The sequence below is a fragment of the Drosophila gunungcola genome (genome assembly GCF_025200985.1).
Source record: "Drosophila gunungcola strain Sukarami chromosome 2R unlocalized genomic scaffold, Dgunungcola_SK_2 000006F, whole genome shotgun sequence".
Lineage (NCBI taxonomy): Eukaryota > Metazoa > Arthropoda > Insecta > Diptera > Drosophilidae > Drosophila > Drosophila gunungcola.
In genome coordinates, this window is record NW_026453168.1 from 3,938,884 (window position 1) to 3,963,338 (window position 24,455).

At 41.8% G+C, this 24,455-nt stretch overlaps 4 protein-coding genes across 4 annotated transcripts; 3 read left to right on the forward strand and 1 right to left on the reverse strand.

Annotated features, from left to right (window-relative positions):
• Positions 1-1,949: 1,949 nt before the first annotated feature.
• Positions 1,950-3,134, forward strand: LOC128255100 (uncharacterized). Its single transcript, XM_052984608.1, has 2 exons — positions 1,950-2,634; positions 2,959-3,134. The coding sequence occupies exons 1-2, from the start codon at positions 2,041-2,043 to the stop codon at positions 3,064-3,066; spliced, it is 702 nt and encodes a 233-aa protein (XP_052840568.1). The 5' UTR covers positions 1,950-2,040; the 3' UTR covers positions 3,067-3,134.
• A 277-nt stretch (positions 3,135-3,411) lies between these two features.
• On the reverse strand, positions 3,412-5,879 carry LOC128255093 (NADP-dependent malic enzyme). Its single transcript, XM_052984600.1, is given in 2 exon segments — positions 3,412-5,020; positions 5,022-5,879. Coding segments are annotated over 2 exon segments (1,869 nt in total). The 5' UTR covers positions 5,739-5,879; the 3' UTR covers positions 3,412-3,868.
• An 8,045-nt stretch (positions 5,880-13,924) lies between these two features.
• LOC128255099 (uncharacterized) lies at positions 13,925-15,976 on the forward strand. The gene is made up of 3 exons (XM_052984607.1): positions 13,925-14,479; positions 15,006-15,181; positions 15,784-15,976. The coding sequence occupies exons 1-3, from the start codon at positions 13,978-13,980 to the stop codon at positions 15,901-15,903; spliced, it is 798 nt and encodes a 265-aa protein (XP_052840567.1). The 5' UTR covers positions 13,925-13,977; the 3' UTR covers positions 15,904-15,976.
• A 1,376-nt stretch (positions 15,977-17,352) lies between these two features.
• Positions 17,353-18,907, forward strand: LOC128255097 (protein mono-ADP-ribosyltransferase Parp16). The gene has a single exon (XM_052984604.1). The coding sequence runs from the start codon at positions 17,631-17,633 to the stop codon at positions 18,726-18,728; it is 1,098 nt and encodes a 365-aa protein (XP_052840564.1). The 5' UTR covers positions 17,353-17,630; the 3' UTR covers positions 18,729-18,907.
• The last annotated feature ends 5,548 nt before the right edge of the window (positions 18,908-24,455 follow it).

The window sequence follows — 24,455 nt, forward strand, 5'->3', positions numbered from 1 at the left end:
ATATACACGGATAGCTGCCCCTGTTTAGGTCATAGACGAGTATGGAACCAACTTAATACGATAGCCAAAACCAGAAACGGAAATACAGTTTCGACATGACGCACAGCATAAAGGCTATATGGGATATAGCATAAGGGGGTCTTGTAAATAGGAGAGCTTTAGACGATAAGTAAACCAGCATTGAATTTGATTTTTACTCGGCTCCGATTCTGATTTGAAATTATCTATTCGGCATTAACTCGCTCCTGTATAGATTGTGCGTTGGCCTAATGTTTACGATAAGCAATACATAGTTATATATGCATACGCGTACTTATAAATAAAATAGATACATGAAGTTACTGCATTGAGACCAACATGCTCATGATTACTTAACCGTAAATAGCGTAGGTAAGTTGATGTGGCTAATAAAAACGTTTTTAGTAATATTGCAGAAATTCATTCACACGAAACATAAAAAAGAACTCAAAACACGACTCGTTGCATTTAGTAAACATATTTATATCCGCGAAAACTGCCATAATAACACAAAAATCAAGGAAAACCCAAACGCTTCATTCAACACAAAACCAAAATAGGTTTGTTCAACAGAAACCAAAACAAAAGAGATAATTAAAAGAAGCTCTTAAGCATTACTCTCACCCGTACACACACTCAAAGTATTTTTCTAAAGATTTTCTCTGCAAAATTTTTAATGTTTTCATCTTAGGATTTACCCAATAAAAAGAAAAAAAATAAGCAAACATTTTAGCATTGCATACAGGCAATGCATTGTAAATGAACTAAACCAAAACCACAAATAGAAAACTATTAAACGAGAAATATTTAAAAGCTACTAATGCTCTGAGCTTCTAACTTTAATGGATGAAATGTTTTTGCGTTGCCTTTAGTAGAGTGTTTTGTTTGGAAGTTTATTGTAAATAATTTAAAGATTATGTGAAATGTTTTGTATGACAATCACATGATGTTGAGTAAAAAATAAAAAAAAAACCAAACAAAAGAGGAAAACAAATTGACACTCGGAAAAAAACACGCAGAAAATATGAATCAAATTGCCAATGTGGCAATTAAAGATGGAAATTAATATTAATTGAGTACTTAACGAACAACTCACTGTAAAAATATTAATACAAAGTAATTAAATATTCGCGGTAAATATATATATATATATATATAAATAGATAAACGACTTTTACAAAGTATTCATACAATAAAAGAAGATTTGCGCTTAACCATCATTCGAATCAACTCAATTCAGGGTTCAAATCGAATAAATTTCAAACGCAGAATAGTTCACGAGCTATCGAAATATTTCCGGAAAACATCAAAATCAGAATAACAGATACAAATGAAGAAACAAATTAGATGTAAACACATAAAAAGTAAAATGCAGTAAATAAATGTGATAAGATTCTTTAATAAGCAAAACAAACGATTGTGTGGTCTTTTATTTGGGATGCGACTGTAAAATGGGGAAGCAATATGAAAAAACTGTTCTAAATCGAATTCGAATTCGAAACCGGGCTTTTATTTATTTTAAATGAGCAATGTTCTCCAACCCAGAAAGCCAGCGAAGAGCGATAAGAAGAGAGTCTTGGAAAAATTTTAAATTTTGCTGGTCGACTTCATTATACTCTTTCCCCCATAGATTTTTAATGGTAAGTAAGGACTGTTAAACAATTTTTGCGCCTATCCTAATCAATATTTAAATTACAAAAATATTGAAACTCCATTTTTATGATCGGATTTGTAGCATTTGTTTTTACGTTTTAATAAATACATTTTTGTTGTGTGGAAAACATCACATTAATGCTAACATTCCCTATAACCTTGCATTGCAAACAGCTTTAATAAATCCAAGTAAACCAATTTTAAGAGAGTAAAAGCATTGCCATACCATATGTATACGCAGGAAATCGTACAGAAATTTTAATCTCCCCTCAAAATTGAGTAAGTAGTAATAAACAAACCGTTGAGCGAGTAGCATTGATTTGCACAAAATTTTCCTAAACAAAATTTATAAATAGAAAAGCTGCAAAAATGTCAGCTTTCGGTCTGGTGCATCAGTTTCTACTCATTGGCCTTGTCCTAGTTTCTGGAAGCTATCGTTATTACAGGAAGTACAAATACTCCCCGGAGCTGATAAGCGAGTTGAAAGACTTTGAGAAACTGATTCCCAGTGTCACCATCGACGAAATAGTCGCCGAGCACATGATTACGGACTCGGGCTTTCGCAAAGCCGTAAAGTTTTTGCGCAGCTCCGATTTCAAGAGGTTACAGCAGCGCATTGAGTCTCTACCAGAAGTTGTGGATCTGATTAACTTTGTGCATCTGAATGACACGGCCTTCGGAAAAGTGCAAAAACACTGGCATCATCGTGACAATTACATCAGGCATCGTCGATCGGCTGGTGACGATCTCAGGGAGGAAATTATCATGGTGCTCCTAGAAACGAGCTCAGAAGCCAGACAGTTAAGTTCTTTTACGAGTTTCGTGGAGGAGCTTCTCACGCATCTGCCCCGAGATCGATTTGTGGCCCTAATAAACGAAAAACGCCAACGAAGCCCCATATTTGCTAAGTTCTATAAGGCCTTGAAAAGCTCAGAATTCAAGAGCAAATCCGAAGCGGCTTGGGTAAGACACATTAGTATAAAAAGCATAGGGAAATAGATTTAATACTAAAAAACAAATATATTTAAATTTAAAAAAAGTACCAAATCAGCACTATTGAAACGAAAATGAATAAAAGAATCAAAGGAACTAAAAAATCTTAAGAGAACTATAGAAATTTCCAAACCAAGTTAGAGCTTTTTAATAACAGACTCATTTTAAAAAATGTCATAAGTAGTACATTAGACTAATGTTTTTATGAGTGACACTTGCATAAAGTAACCTTTAAGAATTGAAGTCACTTTTCTTGTTTTTTAGAATTTGTTTAAATACTCCTTTCATTTTTAGAACACAACGAATGTACAAAGCGTGGTTCGAGAGCTCGCCGGACATTCCATCAATGCCCAGGACCTGAAAACGATTGGCTACGAAGTCATCTCCTGGGGACCAACATAGCCTTAGAACTCGCTTACATTTAAGTCCAATAAAATCAGAACTTAATGGCAGTGTTAGCCCAAAGTGGAGTGCCATTGCCTTCTAAAAAAAATGTGGCTAATGAAAATTCCAGATGGGCTTCGCTCCATTCATGCCAAAAGGCCAACCGATAAGCGATGGCCGGAAAGTGCGGTAAAAAAGCTAAGCAAATAATTCAATGCGACAAAGGGGAAACTGACACAATGCCGGGTTGCATTTCATTTTCCGTATTGATAAATGGAATGGAATATCATGCTTTCGCTCAGACGCACACCTGTCAAAGCCAGACTACTACACACACACGCACACTCACACACACCCGAAACACTCGTGCAATTTAATTTGTCTGCATTTTTGTTGTGGCTGTGTTTCCTACCATTTCATGGTGGTTGTTTCAATTATTTTATTGTCGTACGGCGATAGTTTCGAATGCAGTCACTGGAGAATTGTGAACCAGCCAACACACCACCCATGCACATGCCATACATGCTATACAGTCGAGCATTCGAGTGTGTATGGCTATGGCTATGGCTATGGCTATGGCGATGGCCACACACAGCATGAGTTGACACATGAAAATTGCATGCAATTAATTGCCCGCCGGCGTACTTCGTACTTCCGACTTTGGTTCGAATCGAAATCAATATGCAGGCCGGGCAAACAACTGTTATTAGACATGATACGCCGCCATGCAATTTGCCCCCCAGTTAGTAGACCCTTAATCCCAGCTCTCAGGCTCACTCCATTTAATAATGGCTCGTAAGTAAGTACAGGGACATGGGTCCTAGATGTTAAGCTTGTAGTATTTGTGGGATTCCGTGGTGGCGATACTACGGTTTTGCATGCAGTAAACGTCCACGATGTTCATGCGGTATTGCGGGTCGTACAGTGAGGCCTTGATGAACTCCATGGGGTTCTCCGGCTGGGGCCACAGCGTGGCCAGTCCGCGCCGAAAGGCGTAGGTGAAGATGGCCTCGGCCATCTGCAGGCTGATGCACTGCATCTTCCGCATCGGCGGATAGACGTTGCGCTGCTCCAGGTCGCAGGGCCACACCAGACTGGCCAGTCGCTCGGCGGCCACGCAGAAGGCCTCGTCCGGAATGGTGGTGAATCCGGCCAGCATCACGCCGCAACTAATGCCGGCCACCAGGTAGGTACTGGTGCAATGACCCGGCTGATACCATTTGTTGGCATACTTCAGCGGCGGCAGCTTCGATCCGGAGATGAAGATGCAATGCCCCTTCGTGTAGGCGAAGGCTGCCTCAGCCGTGCACTCGGCCTGCTCCTGGGGTCTGGACAGGGCGAATATGACCGGCTGACTGGAGCTCTGCTCCATGGCCCGCAAGACATCGGGCGTAAAGCTGTTCGGCTGCGAGGAGCCACCCACCAGGACATTGGGCTTCAGCTCCATGATGGCCTCAACCAGACTGTTGATCGGCTCCCGCCTTTGGGCAAACTCCAGCAGCTCCTCGGCAATGTCCTGCCTGGCCATCACTATCAAGCCGTCCGCATCGCAGAACCAAATGCGCTGCCGCGCCCTCATCTCGTTGATGCCCTCCCTGCGCAGCATGGCCATGCACAGCCGGGCCAGGCCAATGTTGATGGCATCTCCGCCATAGAATAGGAACACATTGGCCGAGAAGAAGGCCCTCTTCAGCCTGTCGCAGACTATGACGCCGGCCAGGGCCACGGCGGCCAGGCACTGGAAGTCCACGTCCACGATGCACTGGCGATCGCGGTACAGCTCCAGCTGCCTCTTGGCCTTCTGCGCCTCGAAGTCCTTGCACAGGATGAGGGCATGCGCACCGTACTGCTGGATCACCGCCAGAGTGAACTCCTCGAAGAACTTGTCGTACAGGGCGTCCGAGACGCGTGGCTCCCGCAGGCCCGTGTAGGCGGGATCCTCCAGCAGCTGGTCGTTGTTGGTGCCGACGTCCTAGCATCACGGCCAGGCAGAAGTCCGGATGGATGCCGCCGAAGACCACGTTGTGATGGATGTTGGAGAACAGCATGGGCATCTCGTCCACCCCCATGTCGCCGAGACTCAGCACCGAGGCGCCGTTGCTCACCAGCAGACAGCGCACACACCGGAATGGCCAATTGGCCAGAATCTGGGGAATGTGGCCCAGGTCCTTGATGGTTATGAATATGCCCTGGCCGCCGTGGCTCATCATCGCGTGGACTTTGAGCAAGTCGGCCGAGCCCGTGACATCCGTGTAGGGCACATAGCGTTCGGGATTGCTCAGCAGCAGGGCGTAGAACAGGCGCCTGTTCTTGCGCCCCATGAAGGCCATGTACATGTACCGCTGCATGGGGCTGTTGAACGTCCGGATGATCTGCGAGCAGGCGGCCACCTGGTCGTCAACGGTGCGCACCACCACCGGCAGCAGTCCGTGGATGGACAGCACTCGTCGTTCGTTCAGCGTGAAGGCGAGCCCCTTGTTGTAGCTGCAGTGGTTGAGCATCCACAGTCCATTGACCTTCGAGCCGCTCAGCCTGGTGTCCGTCCGCCAGAAGGTGTCCATCCTGCGCGGCATGGTGTCGATCCGCCGGACCCGCTCGAAGTCGCTCACGCACTTCAGCTCGTTCTCCTCCTTTTGCTTCTGCTCGGCCGTCGCCTGACGCTCGGCATGTCGCCTGGGCGTCCGCTTCATGGTGTCCTTGGGCAGGAGGAGTGTTGCAAGGATATGTAAGGTATACGGGTATAAGCGGGCAGCTGTCTGCGTGTGGAATATTACAGTGCGAACAAGACCTGAACCAATAATGACGCGGATAAGACCGCCTGCTTGTTCATCTCGCACTCATTTGCATGCACTGACAAACAATTTTGTTAAAAAAAACGGATACTACTTCTTAAGCAAAGGTATACCCCACAGAAAATAAAGGCACAATATTCAAGCGCCAACCATAAATTAAATTAAGTCTTAAATACTAAATTACATATAGAAATAAACTATTTGATACAAATTAGAAGGATTTAAACAAATATATATATCCCAAATAATACTCCGTATTTACAATAAAAACGCTCTAAATTTTCTCATCTATCCATCTTATAAATATTTCTCTTTTTGAACTATGTAAATAATGCGGTTTATTAGATTATTAAAAAAAAACAATATAATGTGTGTGCTATCGATCGAAAAATTATATATTTTGTTCTATAATTATGGTTAAAAGAATCAGACAAGATCATACGGTTTGAGGATTGAAGGTCCAATCTTATAAAACCTCAAACCATTTGTTCTTGTCTTATTTTATTAACATATATCTACTTCGATGAACTTGGTTCGTATTCAAAACATTTATCGTTCCATTTTGTAAGGATAAATATTAAGAATAAAGAGTGTAAAAAAGGAGCTTTTTAATAAAAATGAAGAACAAGAAGTGACATAATACAATTTAAAAGCGGTATACTAGAGTAGTTTACAGAATACATGTTCGTAATGGAGATGTTGACATCTGAATATAATTGAATTAATTTTCCCTCAGTGCAGCAAGAGCAACCCGAAACGTAGACCAAATTCGAGACCGCATTCAGTTTCTCCGCACGCTCCTCCTCGCCACATCCACATCCCCATGCCCATGCCCATACCCATCCACATCTCCATCCTCATCCGCAGCCACATTCATCCGTCCCAGCGGGCATTATGCAAATTGTGTTGCGCACTTTGCGGCGACCTCAAACTCGGAGTGACATCCTAAAATGTCGCCACTTCCGCTTCGGATCTGCCCATCATCCCCACCCCTTTTGCGCCGAACAAGTTTGTCAGAATTTTGATGCAAAATATCAACAATGTCGAGGACGGGAATTGGGTGGGGAACATCAAAGGCCCGGAGAAGAGAAGTCTTGGCCGCACCTTTTATGCTAAATACGCGCGACAGACAACACAGCCATTGCCATTTGTGGCCAGCACAAGTGCACTTGGCCAGCGGAATCTTAAGTGGAATGGCTGGCTGTCGAGTAATATTTTTTTTTTGGCCCAAGAAGAGGCAGAGGAAGGGAAAGCCTGGCTGAGCATTAAAAAACAAAAGGGAACGAATGGCCCGGCCATAAGCGGCTTAATTTCCTGGGACTGTGTGCTCGGTTGGAACCCACAATCTTCCTCCCTTCTCAACTTACACATTCCGATAAGACTAACTGGGGGATACGAAAATTTAAATACAGCAAAAATTCCATAACTAATTGGAAGTGGAAATGCACAATACACTGCGGACTACGGACTACGGACTACGGACTACGGCTACGGAATAGAGTTGGGCAACCTTCCGAAATCCAATTATCTACTGAGATGCACAAAACTCTGTGGGAATGCCGGGTGGTGTTGAAGGATATGTGGCTGGGTGGTTGGGTGGCTAGTAAGGTTGGGCGAATATGCATAACAAGTTCATAATGAAATCAATTTTCAATCAATCGTTCGCATAGCAAAGTAGCAGCAAAAGCAGCAGCAGCAGCAGTCAGGCGGCAGTGTTTTTCTCAGCTTTTGCTCCCATTTTGTTTCGGTTTATTTGGGTCCTGGCTCCCTGCTCCCTGCTCCTTGGTGCTTGGTCCTTGGTGCTTGGTCCTTGGTGCTTGGTGCTTGGCCAGCCAGACATTTGCACTTTTTTCGCATTTGCAGCTCTCTCCGCTGGCCGCTTTTTTACCTTTTCGCTTTCGGCCACGGATGTGCTACAAATTGAATTTCTGCCGCGGGACACATTAAGCGATCGCCTGCCTACGGCCTTTGGCATTTGGACATAAAAATTTATGCGATTCGAGTGGGATCGAAATGGGAATGGGAATGGCAATGGGAATGGGAATGGTACTGCAGGTGGCCTGCACAAAGAATGTTTATGCGTCGTTTATACAGAACAATTTGAATATTTTATGGACAAAATTCGATTTCGGCTCCCCCTCGAAGTCCGCAGTCCACAGTACGTGCACTAAAAAAGTTTTTGCATATGGAAATTGATTTCCTTTGACCACACATACTCGACTAGGACATGTGTGAGTCTGCTATAAATACTTGTGCGTCCGTGTCCAGTTTTTGGTCATTCACACGCACGCTTAGGCAATGCCAAAAGTCTGGTCAATTCGATGCTTGACAGTTGTCAGGCGAAGGGAAAAAATCGAACAAAAAATACGCCGAGAGCAAACAGAAAAGAACAAAAGTAATTTGCACCTTTACGGAAAAGTTTCAAAACCTGGCAATTTATATGCACCACGTGGCGCTTTTTTTAGGACCCTACAAACTGACCTATTGCACAGGAAAAAAATGTATAAATCCCAGATAAGGATTGGGAAACATTTATAAATATATTTTAAAATTTGCCTAATACTTTTTGATTTATAAATAAATTGGACAGAACATAAACGTAAAAGAATTAAATTCCACAAAGCTGTCGAAATTGCAAAAACAAAAATCAAGTACAGACATCCATAGATAGATTATAAATTAAAAAAATATATATATAACTTTACATTATTATATACAAAGATATTATTACTATTTTATGACTTTATCCTGCAAGCTCTAGCTTCAAATCGATTGTTCCAAAATGACTTTCGTTCTGTGTAGTCAAACGCAAATAAACATTGCCAGCATCTTATTATCAAAATGGCCGAAATTGGTAAAATTTTTACTTTGAAAACTTTAGCAGGCCACAAATCAAATCGGATAAACTCCATATGGGTTTAGTCGCATTTCCAGCGAAAATATACGCAAAACTAATACTGCCAGGCAGTTGGCATAAAAAAAGTGGTCAACCCTTGGGGAAATTGTTGCAGTTTATCAAATATTTTCGCATCGCATGTTGTGGCCGGTGCATTTTGGCATTTTTATTGAAATTCTCCATTTATTCAGCGCTCGGGGCATTTAATGAAAGTGTCACACTATTTCACAATTTTGGCATTAACTATTTGGATAATTTATGGGCCCAACGGGTTAGCGGGGGCAATGGAGTGGCTCTGTGCCGTTTGTTAAATGTGAAACTGAAGTGCTCCTGGCGCACTCGAATAAATGTCACATGACTGTCGTGTCGGTGTGTGGCTGCTGTTTGCCTTTGGCCCCGAGCCTTGCACCAAACTGCTCAAAGTGAAAAGTCTTAAATAAAAAATTTATAAGCTTAATAAAAGCGTTGCAGCAAACTCAGAAGCGGGCTCTGGAGTTTCTGTCGATTCCTTGTTGTTCATATATATATATATATATTTATATGTATATTTGTATGTATAAACATATATATATATAAACAGAGAGCACACACGACAAACTTTCAAATCGGGAGCTACGTGCGTCAAAGCCAAAAAGCCCCAACTTTATATCGCGCTGTTTGCCCGCTTTTCCCATTTTCCCCCCTGCTTTTACTTTGGCAACTTCAAAAGACTTTTAGCTTATTTTTTAAGTCTCCTTTTTTCGATGCTGCTGATGCTGCTTTTGCTATTTTATTTAATTTTATTTTATTTTATATTTCTTTTGACCAAGTTTCTGGTGCTGCTGCTGGTGTCGTTGCCTATTTAACTGGAATTTAGTGTTTATTTGGTTTATGCCAGAATATCGGAAGTGCCCTGGTCGAACATACATACATAAATATCAAAGGCGAGTGCTGAATTATGTAATTAACTTGTTGCACGCTTGCTGAATGGAGAGCAAAAACTATTGGCAATCTGGCCAAAACTAATCGCATGTATCCGGCAAATAATTCCGCCGCAAACGGACCCGCATTAGTGGCGAATTAAAGGACCCATAAACACGAAATCAGCGCATGCGAAGCGCTCCCAAGGAGCCAAGTCCGCATAAAAATTGTTAACGGAAGCGAAAATTAATTAAGCCACAGGCCAAGGGCAAAGCACGCACTGCCACGCGATTTGGAAAGGGAAGCGGGGGCGTTTGAGGCGGAAAAGTGGGCGGAAAAATCGGTGAAAAGCGGTGAAAAGCGGTGAAAATCGGTCATCTGCGGCTGCTGCGCTCGCTCTGAAAATATTGAACGCCTGCTGGAGACCGTAACGCGCTTTTAGACGTGCTCAAATATTTGCCAAACGTGTCAAAAGCGATGGAACACACTGCTCTTCAGTTTTATGCGAAGGGGAATCCCCCTGCCTCCTGCCCAAAAATACCAAAAACCCCAATTGATTGAAGGTTGCGCAGGGCAGTCGGCGATGACCTGTGTGTAAGGACATAATTTCTGTTTTTGTTACGCTCCACTGACATCCTTCGCAGGAGCAGTACGAGGAACAGGAAGAGGAACAGGAGGGCAGGCGATGGAAATCAAAGCCAAACCCCAAAAACTGATTGACAACTGACGGGCACAAGTCAGCGTGGATAAAGTACATATCGATTGATCTGTCCATCTATAAATAACCCATATCGAAATCAAACGTCACTGTGAAAAAAAAAACGTCATCCATAAATAGGTATTTATTAAAGGTTGTTTCGGTCTTTCAACTAAAACTGATTATTTATAGGACATGGCTTACATATTGATTGTAAAATTAAAGAGTAAATCAATTACAAACTGCTTGAATAGTTGGTAGTAGATATGTGGGTAGGTATTTATGTTCTTTATTTTACTTGAGATATGAGAGAGCTAAGGTATTTTAGGTAGGTAGGTAGTGATGTTCTTTATTTTACTTATGAAATATTATGAAAACTTAGTAAAGTAAGAAAAATAAAATGATTATTTATTAACTATCGTTAGACATTGAACCCAGAATTCAATTTGATATGATTTAATTTTATTGTCCAAGGCAAGTGTTTTACTAATCTGCTGACATTTCGATTTTTGAAACATGTATCCAATTAAACAACAATTTTTCGTACGTGCAACCAAAGTGGAAATGGAAACCGAACTGCGAGGAGAGAAAACATTAAGTGTGAAACAGATTACGAGCCAAGAAAGGGGCAAGGAATGGAGCAGCTCCAGCTGGTGAATGTGGCAAGAAGTTTTTGGGGACAGGCCGCCTGGCAAGGAATCGGGCCTAGACAAGTTAATTTATGGCAGTCAGTGAACCATCCCAGATACTACAGGCAACGTCTGCTGATGCCACAACTCAAAGTGCTCCCCGCAGCCCATTTTCCGCCCCGTTTTCCCGGCATTTCCCACCATCTGCAATCCCTGCAATCGGATTTACTCTCCCCTTTGCTCCACTTAATACTGCCACTTTTTTTTTTGTTTTCCTGCGCTGCGGCTGTTTGTGCGAAAACTTTTGCTAATTTGCGGTAATGTTAATGCTGAACTTTGTACAAAATTAGTCAAGTTCTTGGCGCGACTCGACTTGGCGCTGCGGATTAAGCGCCATGTTACGCCAAAAGTGTTAAGTTGGAAATAAATGTTGACACTTGCGGTAAAGCGGAGCTCTTATGCCGCAACATAAACAAAAGGCGCCTGGCCAAGAAAATCACTTTAAAACACATGGCACCGCGGACTGGGGCAGGTGGGTCCAAAGCCAGGCAGCATGAAATTAACTGCCTCTTTTCCCCACCAGGATGCAGTCCGACCTCCTTGCTCCTTGGTCCTTGGTCCTCCGTCTCGGTTTCGGTCTCAGGTGCGTGTGTACCGCTGACTTTGCCGGACTGCAGTTAATTAAGTCGCCGCCAACTTGGGCCGCCGCCCAAGCTGCCACCTTTATGGCAGCTGAGGTATGCCACCAGCTCGCTGAAGTGTTTTTGGGGGGCGAAATTAATTTATAAGTTCGGCCCGCTCAATGCACTGGCAAAAACAGTTCTCACTAAATATTAAAACCGAAAATAGAATTCGTGAATACATGAAAAACCCATGTATTTAAAAATAAATTGTGTTACTGATCTTTAATATTTTTTCAATTTTATTCAATCTCAGACAGCAGAGTACAAGTTTGTGTCTCTAAAAAATACTCCAAGAAATGGTTTTAAACTCTTCAAAAATTAACTTCTGATCAAGATTGAATACCATATTTTTATGCAAATGAATTATCTTTTAAACCTTTTTTCCTTTGCCACTGCTTTGAGCCATAGATTAACCTATACTATTTAAATCACTGTTGTCAAATTGAATTAAATAGTCGATATTGACAAATTATTCCATAAATGGCAGCTTAACAAACTTTAATCGAATTGAAAACAATTTGTTTTAGTGCAGGATAACTTGCCGGCCAATTGTTTACGGTTTCAGGCCGACACCGGCAAAAGTTTGCACCCTCAAAACTTTGCTCGCCAAATTCATAAAGTGTCATACGTTACGGAAAAACCGACTTTACAGGCGAAGTCTAGGCTAAGTTTTAATCAAGTTGGGGGCTTAGTCAAATAATTTATGTAAAAAATTGCGGTGCAACTAAAGTTCGTTCGGCTGGTTGACGTTGACGTTAACGTTGACGACGATACAATTATTATTGGTTTGTAGGCAGAACAATTTACAGGCTGCGGCCGTGTGGGCTTGTAATAAATCAAGCCAAGTGAATAAATCATATCCGAAAACACACAGCGACGCGAGTGGAGAGTGTCACAGTTGACACATGCGAAAGTGAGCGGCAAACGGCGACGACGACATGAAATAATGGCATGAAAATTGACAATTTTATTCCTACTTAACTTGCTGAATGAGCAAATGAATATATCAGTCGGAGTGCGGGTACACATGACTGTGATTGTGTGTGTGTGACTGTGATTGTGAGTGTGAGTGTGTGTGTGTGTGTGTGTGTGGTTGCCGGGACATATGCATGTACATATTTTATGCACAGTTTGACAAGCGAGCGAGCTGGAAGCGAGACCTGAATGGGCGCCTGAGCGATTGACTGACTGAATGACTGCATGACTGGATGACTGAGTGACACACACATACAGTAGTGACTAACCGGGTGACATTCCCGCCAGCTGTCAAAGTGTGAATATCACAGGCACCCACCCGCAAAGAGGGGCAAAATTGGGTGTGCATTTCTTTGATTTGCATCGACGGAAATGCAGTTGTCCTAAAAGCCCACAGGAAACTCGCCCATTTGGATAATTTACGAGGACGAGGCGGTGGCGGTGGCGGTGGCCCCAAGTCATGTTTTATATCCTAATCGCAGCCACCAGCCACCATATAAATCAATATTTTATAAACTCCAGCTTTAAGTTGCAGATAAACAAAAAAGACTAGGTCTACACCAAAAAAAAAAAAAAAACTGTTTATAAATGTGTCTTTAAGTAGTAAAGTATTAATTCAATACGAATTAATAGATCCCCTGTACATACATTTCGTTTTGATACTTTCGTGGCATTAATTTAAAACTCATAGTATTAAAAATTCAACTTACAAACTATTGTTTAGATACTTTGACTATTTTTATTTCGGGTGTAGCTTAACAAATTATAAATCGTAAGCCATCAAACTGTTTAGCGATACGTTTATTAAATAATTATATAGAATGCCTTTTTATTAGTTTGGTTATAGATCAAAAAGAATCTATTTATTTGCTAAACTACAGGTCATGGTTTGTTACAATATTTCTATAAAATGAAATATTTATAGCTAAGCATTTATCAAGTAAAAAACTTCGATGTATATAGGTCAGTTACCATGCAATAAAATAACAAATTTTTTTTACACTAAAAATTATACTTATCTTGTTTGTTTTGTTTGATATATGCCATCTGTAAACTAAAAAGTAGCCAGTAAAATACAAGACTACTTAATTAAGACTTCTTGTTATTCGTTCAAACGTATTGGGTTGTTTTTAAGAGTATAGTGACCTCTCTTGCCTGCACCTCGGTCATGAATTCCCCCCCAACAAGTGAGTGTTTTTGTTGAATGTTACTGATTAAATTAAATAATCGCCGGGACAAAACGATTGTCAGAGTCTGAATGGTCTCCAAAGTCTCCAAAGTCCCCGGCGGACAAACAGATGCCGTGAGAAGAGGCGGCCAGAAGTTCAGAACCGGTGCAGGAGATCACATCGCCAGCATGAATCGCGGTCACCTGCTACTTTGGGTCGTCTGTGCCGCTGGCATTTCCCAGGCATTGGGCTATCCACAGGGCGATTTGATTACGCCGGATAGTGACGAATCGGATGTGAGCGGTATTGGATTCGTCACGCTCGACGGGACCAACAGTGAAGGCAGTGTCGAAAGTGGCCAAGCGAATGCCTCCGATGACTTGATATTCTTGAGTCGCAAGAAGCCAAGTTCCTCAAACAATTCCGTCGACCTGAGCCCCTTTCTGTCCATGATCTATGTGCACGAAGTCCAGGCCATAGTGGCCTCATACTATCACGGCGACGCGGAGTTTCAAAGAGCCTACGCCTTCCTGGCCAGCAGAGATTTTGCAGATATCAAGCGGAAGATCCTTCAGCTGCCAGAAGTTCTTGAGTTCACTAATTATTTGAGTGTTCATGGTTTGGATGTGATTAAGGTGGTGCAGTCGGTGGCAGCCAAATTTAAACCTTCCGAACTGGGCGAAGTCGTTGGTGCGTATGAGTGATAATTAAGGTGTAGCTTTTTATAATTGATTTCATTAAAAACTTAAAAGAAACTGTAATAAGTTGTGCAAGCCGGAGTCTATATACCTTTGCAGCTATTTCAAAAAATAAAATATTCTGTAAAACTTCTATATTAGGAATTTTATGCATATATATATTTGAAAAAAGTGAAGCTAAGTCGAATTCCCAAATAATTTTTTTAATTTACCTATTGAAGCTATATAATATCGTTGTACGAGTTTTTAAAATTAGATCAGTTTATTAAAGCATTGCTATTTTTGTTTGCGTGTTCATATTAATTAAAACAAAAATATTATATTTTTTCAATTTAAATGATTTTACTGGTCTGTAGGAAGTTACATGATATAACCTCCAATAGAAAGAAGACTTTTTGACAAATTTGGATAGATCGACTGTCTTAAAGATGCCTTTCCTTCACTGCATTGCAACTTTCAACTGATAACACACAAGGGTACATAAACATAACTTAAAATGTATTTAAATCAATTATCAGGCGATCGGGAACCCCAAAATGGCCTGCACGGAATGGTGGAGAGGATCATGGAGATCCTGCCACTGGACCAACTGTATGTGCAATTTTTCGACGAGTTCGAGAGCAACAAACAATTCGCAGCACTTGTCGATAGCATTAGCAGTCCGAAGTTTGCTAAAATTCTGAGCGGTCTGCAGGTGAGTTGCCAAACCTGAAACTCCCACGTGGTAATTGTATTTCAGTTGGGGACACGCTTTGTTTGTTCGAGCTTTCCATCCCCTCCATCTGGCTGTGTGTGTGTGTGTGTGGGGGGGCTTTTGGGGAAAATTGTTTAAAGAACTCCATTTGAAACGGCCGTCCTCGACTGCCAGCTCCATAATAATTTCCCAGAGGGACGTGAGAAAAATTTCCGATTGCTTTATTGAATTTTGGCCAGAAAGGTGCAGGTTAAAAGTGGGCTACTTTTATATGCGATTCCGTATACAAATCAACTTCCGTTGATGCCTCAGAATTTTCAAGTGCCACCGCCTTTTCTTTTTTATGTTTTCTTCTGCCGCTTTTGCCACTGCTTTTTCCTTTCGCCTCGCTTCTAATTGGCAATTGAGCTGGTCTACGTGAGGCACATATTTATGAAATCAAATCGCCAGCCAGCAGGCAATTTATATTTATTTTCCCCAGTCCCGAATCCCGTATCTCGACTCCCGAACCCCCATATATAGATTTATCAGCCATTCGATGGAGAGTGTTTGTGATAATTGATTTGGCCGCACTGATTCACGTTTCATCTTCTGCATTTCAGAACTCATTGCCGCTGCGAAATTTGCTATTTGTCCTGCACAACAACAGCATTTTTGTGGAGCGCATTGTGGAGACCGTAAAATCGCATTTAAGTCTTCGTGGTGATTTCGTATCTCGCTGAAAGGCAAAAATGAAAACATCTGTAAAAGTAGTTTTTTCGATTCAAAATAATAAAACCTAACTTCAAAGGCTAATTACCTTTTATCTGAACTTTATATGTTTGTTATGTGGTAACTTTCCTATCACTGCATATCCTGTTTATAGGAGCATATGAAAATGGGCCCCCACTTAGTATGTAATAAACGAAGGGAATCCCTTAAAGACAATTGCTTTTTCCTGGTGGCGGGAAATCGATGGCAACGGGAATTATTTAGCAGAAAGCGACTCCGGGGAATTGACAACGCCAAAAGAAACTTGGGCATATTAATAACATTGCAGGCACCCCAAAAAAAAAAAAAAAGCTGTCTGAAAAAAAGAGGGTTAAATGACGTCAAAAGTTTATCTGGGGAGAAAAGTTGCCACGGCTGTTGGCCCTGATTTATGCCGCCGAATGCCAGGAGACGCCTTCCAACGACGACGCAACGCAACAGTTGCAACTCTCTTAATGTCGGCGTTTATTTGAATAAACTCCAACTTTGATTTCACAGGCAGCGAGCACGGCAAAAAGTTGCAAACTTTTTCGGTTAACTGATTTCCACACAGACCCACACCTGCAGCCTCTTTTCCCCTTCTGCTGGCATGGGGGAAAAAGAGCGGGGAAAACAAAAAATTATTTCGTTCTCGCGGCCCCCAGGAGACTCATAATTTAGCGGGAGTATATCAATAAATTACGCATGCAGCAGCAGGTGGAGAGGCCCAATGGCTGGGGGGTGGCTGCCGGAGATAAAAGTATTGAAAAAGTGTCCAATTAACTGGGAAGCTATGATGCAACTTTGACCATTCCACTCCTGGTGATGCTGTAGCTGATGCCCGATGGTGGTGGTGGCTTCATCTCGGGGCTCCGGACCAAAAAGGCTAAGTCACCCCCGGACATAAGGTGAGCGTCAGCCATCAAGCGGCAGACAGCAGGCATCAGGCATCAGGCATTCGACATCAGGCTCCATTAATCAATTACAGAACAGCCAGGCCCAAGCTCAACCCAACCGAAACCCATCCGGAGATCACACTTCACAACTGTTACTATGAATGCACTCGAAAAACTTTGAGAATGGTAAGGCAATACAACTCATAAAACGTTGTTTATGTCCAATTACAATAAATCCCTCGGACTAAATTTTTATTATTGCTCAAAATTTTAAGACATTAACGGTCTTACATCTAAATACAATGTTTTGGAAACATTCTTAGCAACAAAAAAAAATTCAAAAGTATCTATCCGTACGAAATTAAAGACTAAGTTTGTTTTAAACAACACCTTTAATTATTTTAACTTTATTTTAAGATGCTAAAAAGAATAGTCGCATTAGAAACAATTGTATGCTCAATAATCTTCTTTTTTAAAACACCAATTTCCTTTATATTTTCCTCCTCAAAGACTTATTAAAGTCTTTATTGTCAAAATGGGCTGTCATCAAAAAGCTCGCTAGATTTGAATAATAAGAAAAATTATTACAACTTTTACCAAATCCCTTAGTAATTTTTTTTCCGAGTGGAATTCAGGACGAAATTCAATCTCCTGCAACGAGGACGACCTGCCACCTGGGCGACACACTTCATTCGATTGTCGATATTGTCGGTGGCTTAGATTGATGCCCGACGGCTTGCCGAAAACTCTGCGAAACAATTTCAAAATTTCAGTCTCTGAAGGGAAACCAAAATCCACATCGTTCGTATCGAGAGCCAGTGAAAATGACGCTGCTTTCGGTGGGAGCCTCGGCCCCAGGATTCTATGGTCACCAACCGGCGAAGCGGATCGGCTGGCGGCGATTGGCGGCCCTACTGCCGCAGTCCATAGTAGTGCCACTAAATGGGGCACGAGCCCCCAGTTCGCATCTGGACATGAGGGCCCTGACCCTCGTGCAGCGACGCCTTCAGGATGACTTCATGGGCTGTGAGGCATTGTGGACCATATTCGTGGCCGCCGCCTGGAGCTATCGCTACCGGACGCGACTGAGACCAATGCCCAGCCACTGGGGGGGATCCATCGAAGTGCTGTGCAGCACCCTGGGGCATGTCCCCCGACTGGAGCTGCTGCAGCAGCAGCTCATGCACTGCGACTACCGGGCCTGCTCCTCCAATGTGGTGCGTCTGCTAACAGACATCTTGGTGGATCAGGCCGATCGCGTGTTCCTCAGCTCCCTGCGACCTTGTGAGTTTGCCGAACTGTATGCCCATCTGGGGATGCCCGCCCCCCAGCGTCCGCCCTCCCAGATCTTTGAGGTGCGAACGGGCAGGGAGAACGGAAGGGGTGAGGCCTATTCCCGTTTGCGGCAGGCGAACAAGGAATCCGTTCGCCTCGGTTTCTACGGTTGCAAGCTGGAGAAGCTGTATGCCATGCTGAACCACAATCCTCTAGGGGATCGAAAGTGCCTGGAACTAACCAGCGATGTCAATGAAGCTCTGGCCAGGAGTAAGCCACAAGCTGGTCTGGGTGGCTCGCGATGCGGTTCGATTCTCCGCTGTGTGGCCGTGGTTGAGTTCGTTTTCCAGGACAACGAAACCAGCGCCGATAAAAAGCATGTAATCATCGAGAAGGAGGAAACCATGCAGGTGTCCTATATCCTGCTCTATGGCCAGAGCTGTGTGGAACATGCGGCCGAGCGGCAAATGCAACTGATGGCTAAGCCGTGCAGGAAACTGCTCTGCTGGTTGGAGAGCCACCAGGAGGAAGCCATATCCCTGGGTGTTGGTCTGCTGATCGTCTCCTCGATGGCTCATTTCGGCTGCAGTTTCTTTCGACTTTTCGCCCGCACTGGCTTGCACGTTCTCAAGCGAGGACTGCTGTGAAAATTGATAATCGTAAACTTTTATTTTACCCACTGCAATATCCTGTGACCTTGAACTCCCGCAGCGTTTTGTGGCAGACTTCAGTGTGATTCCCCACCGAAGACTGCAACAAAACTCCTCGGGGGCAGTGACATGGCATCAAGTGATGTGCGAAATGAAATCGATTTGTGTCCTTTACTCTCCTCCGAGATGTTATCTTCTTTGAGGGGAAATGGTGGGGCTACAGTGGCGGACCTTGGCTTTACAGTGCCCACATAAATAACAACAATTTAGCATTCACAAGTGACGCAGTAAAAATTTATGCGCTCTCGCACATTTTCAATTTTCTGCAATTTTTCTAGCAATTGTGTGAAATTCCTTGCGGCCATTGGGCAACAGCAACAGCAGCAGCAGCAGCTCCAGCAGACGTTGCATGTGGCAAGGACACAGACAGCTTTGTGTGTGTGCGTGTGAGTTGGTCTGCACTGAAAGACAAAATTAAGCACTAAAAGAACATAAATTACAGTGTTAATCAGTATATAACAAATGGTTTATTAAAAGATAAGAACAGCAACCAATTTCGAAAAAATATTTACATCAATATTGCTTTCTTTTAATAAAGCTTTACTAAAGGAATTTTAAGAATTTATTTAATTTAATTAATTATATTTAAAAAATACTAGGAATGTTGAAATATGATTTTTTTAAAAATTGTCTTAAATATCAAAAAAATAGTCTTAAGCTTAATTTTTATTTTGGAGAAGATTTGTTTAAATATTCAATTATTTCTTGTCAGGTTTTTTGAAGTGACAAAGTCAAAATGTGTAAATCATATTTCCGTTTCGGATAATGCTGTAATTAAATATTTTTAAATTCTTCGAAACTAATCGGATAATGCTGTAATTTAATATTATTAAATTCTTCGAAACTAATTTCTAAGTTCAAGGGCAGCGCTGCAGTTTTGTTCTAAGTGCACACTCTTTGAGCATTATGTGCCGCTGGACACTTTTAGGGCCACACAATTTAGAGACTTGGCTGGGCTAGATTTTCCATTCCATTTTTTGTCAGCACGCTTCTCTTTTTTTATGTCATGGAAACCCGCCAGCAATGTGTGCTCGTGTGTACTTATGTGTCGCTGGCTGGCTCCGCTTTTTACATATGCTCGTCTGCTCGTTGCTGCCAGAAGTTATGCCTGGAATTCCAAGCTGCTGCTCGATGGCCGGACTTTTGCTGCCGCTGGTCTGATGGTCAGATGGTCTGATGTTTAGATGGTCAGGGGAAAGAGGTAAGAGTGGCCAACGCATTGCTGGCATTTTGAGGCGTTGCTTGTGCCAGGCATTTTTGCAAGCCATATTTCATTGAATTTACATGCCCGCTTCGGAGTTTTCGCCCCTGTCTTGGCCTGCAATTACCGTAAACTCTCCGCCGACGCTCTATCAGTGCTGATTTAGACCCCATTTTCCTCCACCGTCCGACTTTTGGCACCGGCTGACAGTTCCCAGCAACCATTAATAAAGGCACACATCAAAGTTGGCATTCGCCACATAAAATTCAATTTAGTGACAGCGACACCAAGTAAAAGGCCATCCCCCGGGTAAAAAGCTAAGCCAAGATGCACATTAGCATGAGTGCACAGGGAGAAAAACTATGTTGTATTTAGCTTTTCTTATCTTTAATATTTATTCTGCTTATATTTGCTATAACAATACAACAATACATTTAACATTAGTTTATGCTCCTTCAATTAGTTTCTTTGATAATTCATTATAAGCTTTTAGAGATTTTGAAATATAGTGCATTAAAAAAAATTGTTATTATACCAGGCCCTTCCAATATCTTTTTAAACTAACAGTTAAATTTTATTTTTAATTTCTTTAATGCACTATATTTAAAAACAACACAGTGGTTCTTTACGTAACTATTTAGAAAACTATTTTATATCTTAATATTTTGTTTTATTTATTGAGCAATCCATTGATTGACGTTCTATATCTTAAGAATTCGCGATTTTTATTTTGGTGTTATTCATGGTTCGATTGTATCCTTAACTCGCGCTCTTAAGAATAAATGTTAATGGAAATTATTATTTTCATACAAATAAAAACCCTTTGAAATATCTAGCCTGTGGAGTACAAAAAGGTTTTCGAACATATATTGTAGTGGTTTTTTGCTTAGTGCATTAAAGGGCAGGGGCTGCTAAACAGGTTGGAGTGGATAACAGATGAAGGGAAATAGAAAGTTCACCCACTTAGGTCTTGCACTCGAAACTGAAATCAAAATAAATGTCAACGCTGCTGTCACACAAAGCCAAACCGATTTCTTCCCCGCTTTCTCCATTACTCCGAGCTTTCCAGAGAGAAAGAGAAAACCATCCCCTGGTTTTCTCCAGTACCCCCGCTTGGGGTCGAAGTTTTTGACTTCCTTAATGACAAAGTGTGGCGATGGCGGCTTCCCTGCAACCAGAGCACCATGATGATGATGTCGATCACAATGTGGCAAGGACGTTGATGATGCAATTTCCCAGGCAGCAGTGGGTAGTGGAGGGCCCACCACCCACCCACCACCCACCACATTGTTCGTTTTGTTAATCTAGCAAAATTGATAAGGTGTGAAATTCTTGATTTTATTTTCTGCGTCGTGCACACCAAAATGCTTTTCTTTCTTAGTCCTACCTTTTTTCCTTTCTTTTCGTTTTTGATTTTCCTCCCCGTCCTGGTTATTGTTGGGGGTTTTCCTGTTTTCATTTTTTTGGGGCGGCCTTTGATGTTCTTTGATGAGGTGTTTGTTTAGTTTTTCCTGCGTTTGGTTCCTCTCTCACTTATTTTTTTTTTTTTTGATGTTTTGCCGTTGTAAACGCAATTTGGATACGATTCGGGCGAAAAGCCGAACCTGTCTATCACGCTTTTTTCCATTTACATTTTAAACGAAATTTAATCCAGTTTGCGGCAGCACAACAACACCTTCTGTCATTTGCTTTGAAATTTAAATAAGCAAGGAAATTGACTTTACAACAGCGGCGGAGTCATAAGAACTTGCAACATAACCGGCCCAGTCGGATGCCAAAGGGACACGTAGTACATTCGGTTTACCATGCGTTTTTCCAGCGCTTTCCCTGGGATCCGGCTTAATTATTGGCCCGTCAATTGCACAAAGCGAAACTGAAACAGAAACAGAAACGGAAACCGAAACAGAAACTGAAATTGTTCAAACGTTGGCCGGGCATAAATTGATTTGCAACGACACGGGAAAAAAGTGTGGCCACCGATAGCGAGTGGGTGGCGGAAAACCCCTGCCGGCAAAATCCAGTTAAAGTGCAACATGCCACTCACTTGAAGTTCCCCATCGTTCTGCCGAATTCTCCATTGAATTCGATTCAATTCAATGCGATTCGGTTCGAATCAATGATTTCAAGTGGGGGAGTCTGCACTCCTGTAGTTGGGGATTGTTTAATTATTGGAAATACTCGCACCGAACTCAAAGGATCCCCATCCTCCTGTATGTGTATGAGTTTGCGAGTGTGTGTGTATGTGTGTGTGTGTGCTACTGACTAATCAGTGCATTAGCTGAATCCGCCATTATGGCCAAATGCAAACTTCAAGTGCTCCGCCCTCAATCCATATCCATTGCTTAGTGACCACAACATGAAGAGCCTGGTGGCCGAAGGCAATCAAGATTGCGCTGGAACAAAGCACTGAAAATAAATGTATTACAAAATTTATGAATTAAAGACTAAATAAGTTTTGTGGAATAAATACATTATTCAAGTAGTTGTCATTAAGTTAATAATAAATAGCCCTTTTTAGCTGAAAATCCAACAAGCTTCTTAAATATATTTTGCAAGTCGTAGGAGGGAATTTTTCCTTTAGTAATTGTTTTATTACCCATATTATTTATATTAAAAATAAATAACTTAATTTTAATTAATTGAAAGTAAGAATCATTTTTAATCAAGCTTATTATTGACATATTGTATAGAGTCTAACATTTTAAGTAATTAATTGTAGACTTAAGCATTTAAAATAAATAAGGAGTTACTATATAGCATAACTTTAATGAAAGGCACTCGACAGCAATAGTATCATTTATTTATTTATTAACATCTTAAAAATAACATACTAGCTTACAGAAATATTAACAACAGCTAAAATTGAAAAAACAAGTAGATAAAAATTACACATACAATGAATAAAGTTATTAAACTGAGATTTTATTTTAAGCACTGTATTTAATTAAACAAAATAGAACAGTTTTAAAGTAAATAATTTCAGGGAGGTAACTTAAATGGGTCCTGCTGTTTTTGTCCAGTGTTGGATTGGTCTGAGATTGGTTCAATCTCAGGTGGGTGGTTGGTTGGACGGGTGGGCCGAGATCAAAGTGCCCCTTTGACTCGCTCAAGTGGCCACGGAGATAATGCCCCGTACAATGGGTAGTGGTCGTGTGACGGTCTGGGCGACCTAATCGCTTCGGCAGCTCAGTGGCAGCATGTGGAGCAGCTGCCACAGCTGCCACAGCTGCCACCGTTGCAGATTGCGCATACGCAGTGTGGTCGTTCCGCTAAGGTTTATTTGTCACGCAGCCTCGCCGCCAATTGATTTAAAATCCGCCTGATGGCGGCATAATTTAGTTAGGGGGGCATTTTGGCAAATTTCATTTGCGCTGCAAACCCAGTTAGTTGGCAAAGTCGCGTCAAAAGTTTCGCTCTTGCTGCATGTGCGTTAATGCTGACAGTTAACTTGATTTTGTCGCATTTACCCACACATTAACGAGGCGGAGTGAGGCAAGTGAGACAGCCGCCGCGATTGCAGCGCCAACTCGCAAGACAAACAATGCCACGCGAGACAAATAGCTGATGGGCGGCGTCCGTGGCAGGTTGAAAAGTCTGCGCCACGAAGTATGCAATGCACAGAGCTCATCAGCGCAGCCCGCTCGTAAACGCAATTTGCAGCACACTTAGGAAATTGCATTACTCCGTCTCTATTTCTTTCAAAACGCCCAAGAAGCTAAACAAATTAAATTAAACCAAACAGTTCTTTGTCTAAGGGAAGAAACGGAACGAAACAAGCTACTTATATACAAGTTAACAAAATTTTATTTTTAATACTACTTTAATAAACACCTCAAAAATTAGCAAAACTTTTCAGTAATAGCACCGGAGAAATCTTTGTTCTAAGTCTAACAGAAAAAAATGTACTTCACAAAAAACTTTAATATAAATAAAAGTAAATAAAGTGTATTTTTTATATACATTCTCAACTCAGTCTCACTTTGAAATGCGTCGAACATTAAAGAAACTTATTAGTAAATTCAGTAAAGAAATCTTATTACGAAACTGTAAAATAAGACTGATTTATAACTAAGCAAATTATTATCATTAATGTATTTCTTAAGTTCCCAGTGAGTTTTGCTAAGTGGAAAAGAAGGTCGGAGTGCTAAGTGAGTGAGTGATGCATAGCGTAGACGACGCAAGTTGAAGGAAAAATGTTAAATTACGTTGACAACGCGGGCAGAAGGATGAGAAATTTCTGTTGTGACGGGTTTTGTTTCGTGGCCCCCTATTTACATGCCACTATTCTAGACGCGTGCTGTTTATTTATGATTGCATTCAGTGCCCTGTGGCTCTTTAGCCCTTTAGCCCTTTAACCCTTCTGCCTTCTCTTTTGCTGACGGCATCATGTGCAGCCGCAGTCATCGCTGCACTTGAAACCGATTAAATATAAATTAATATAAAAATTTGCATATTGATTGCGC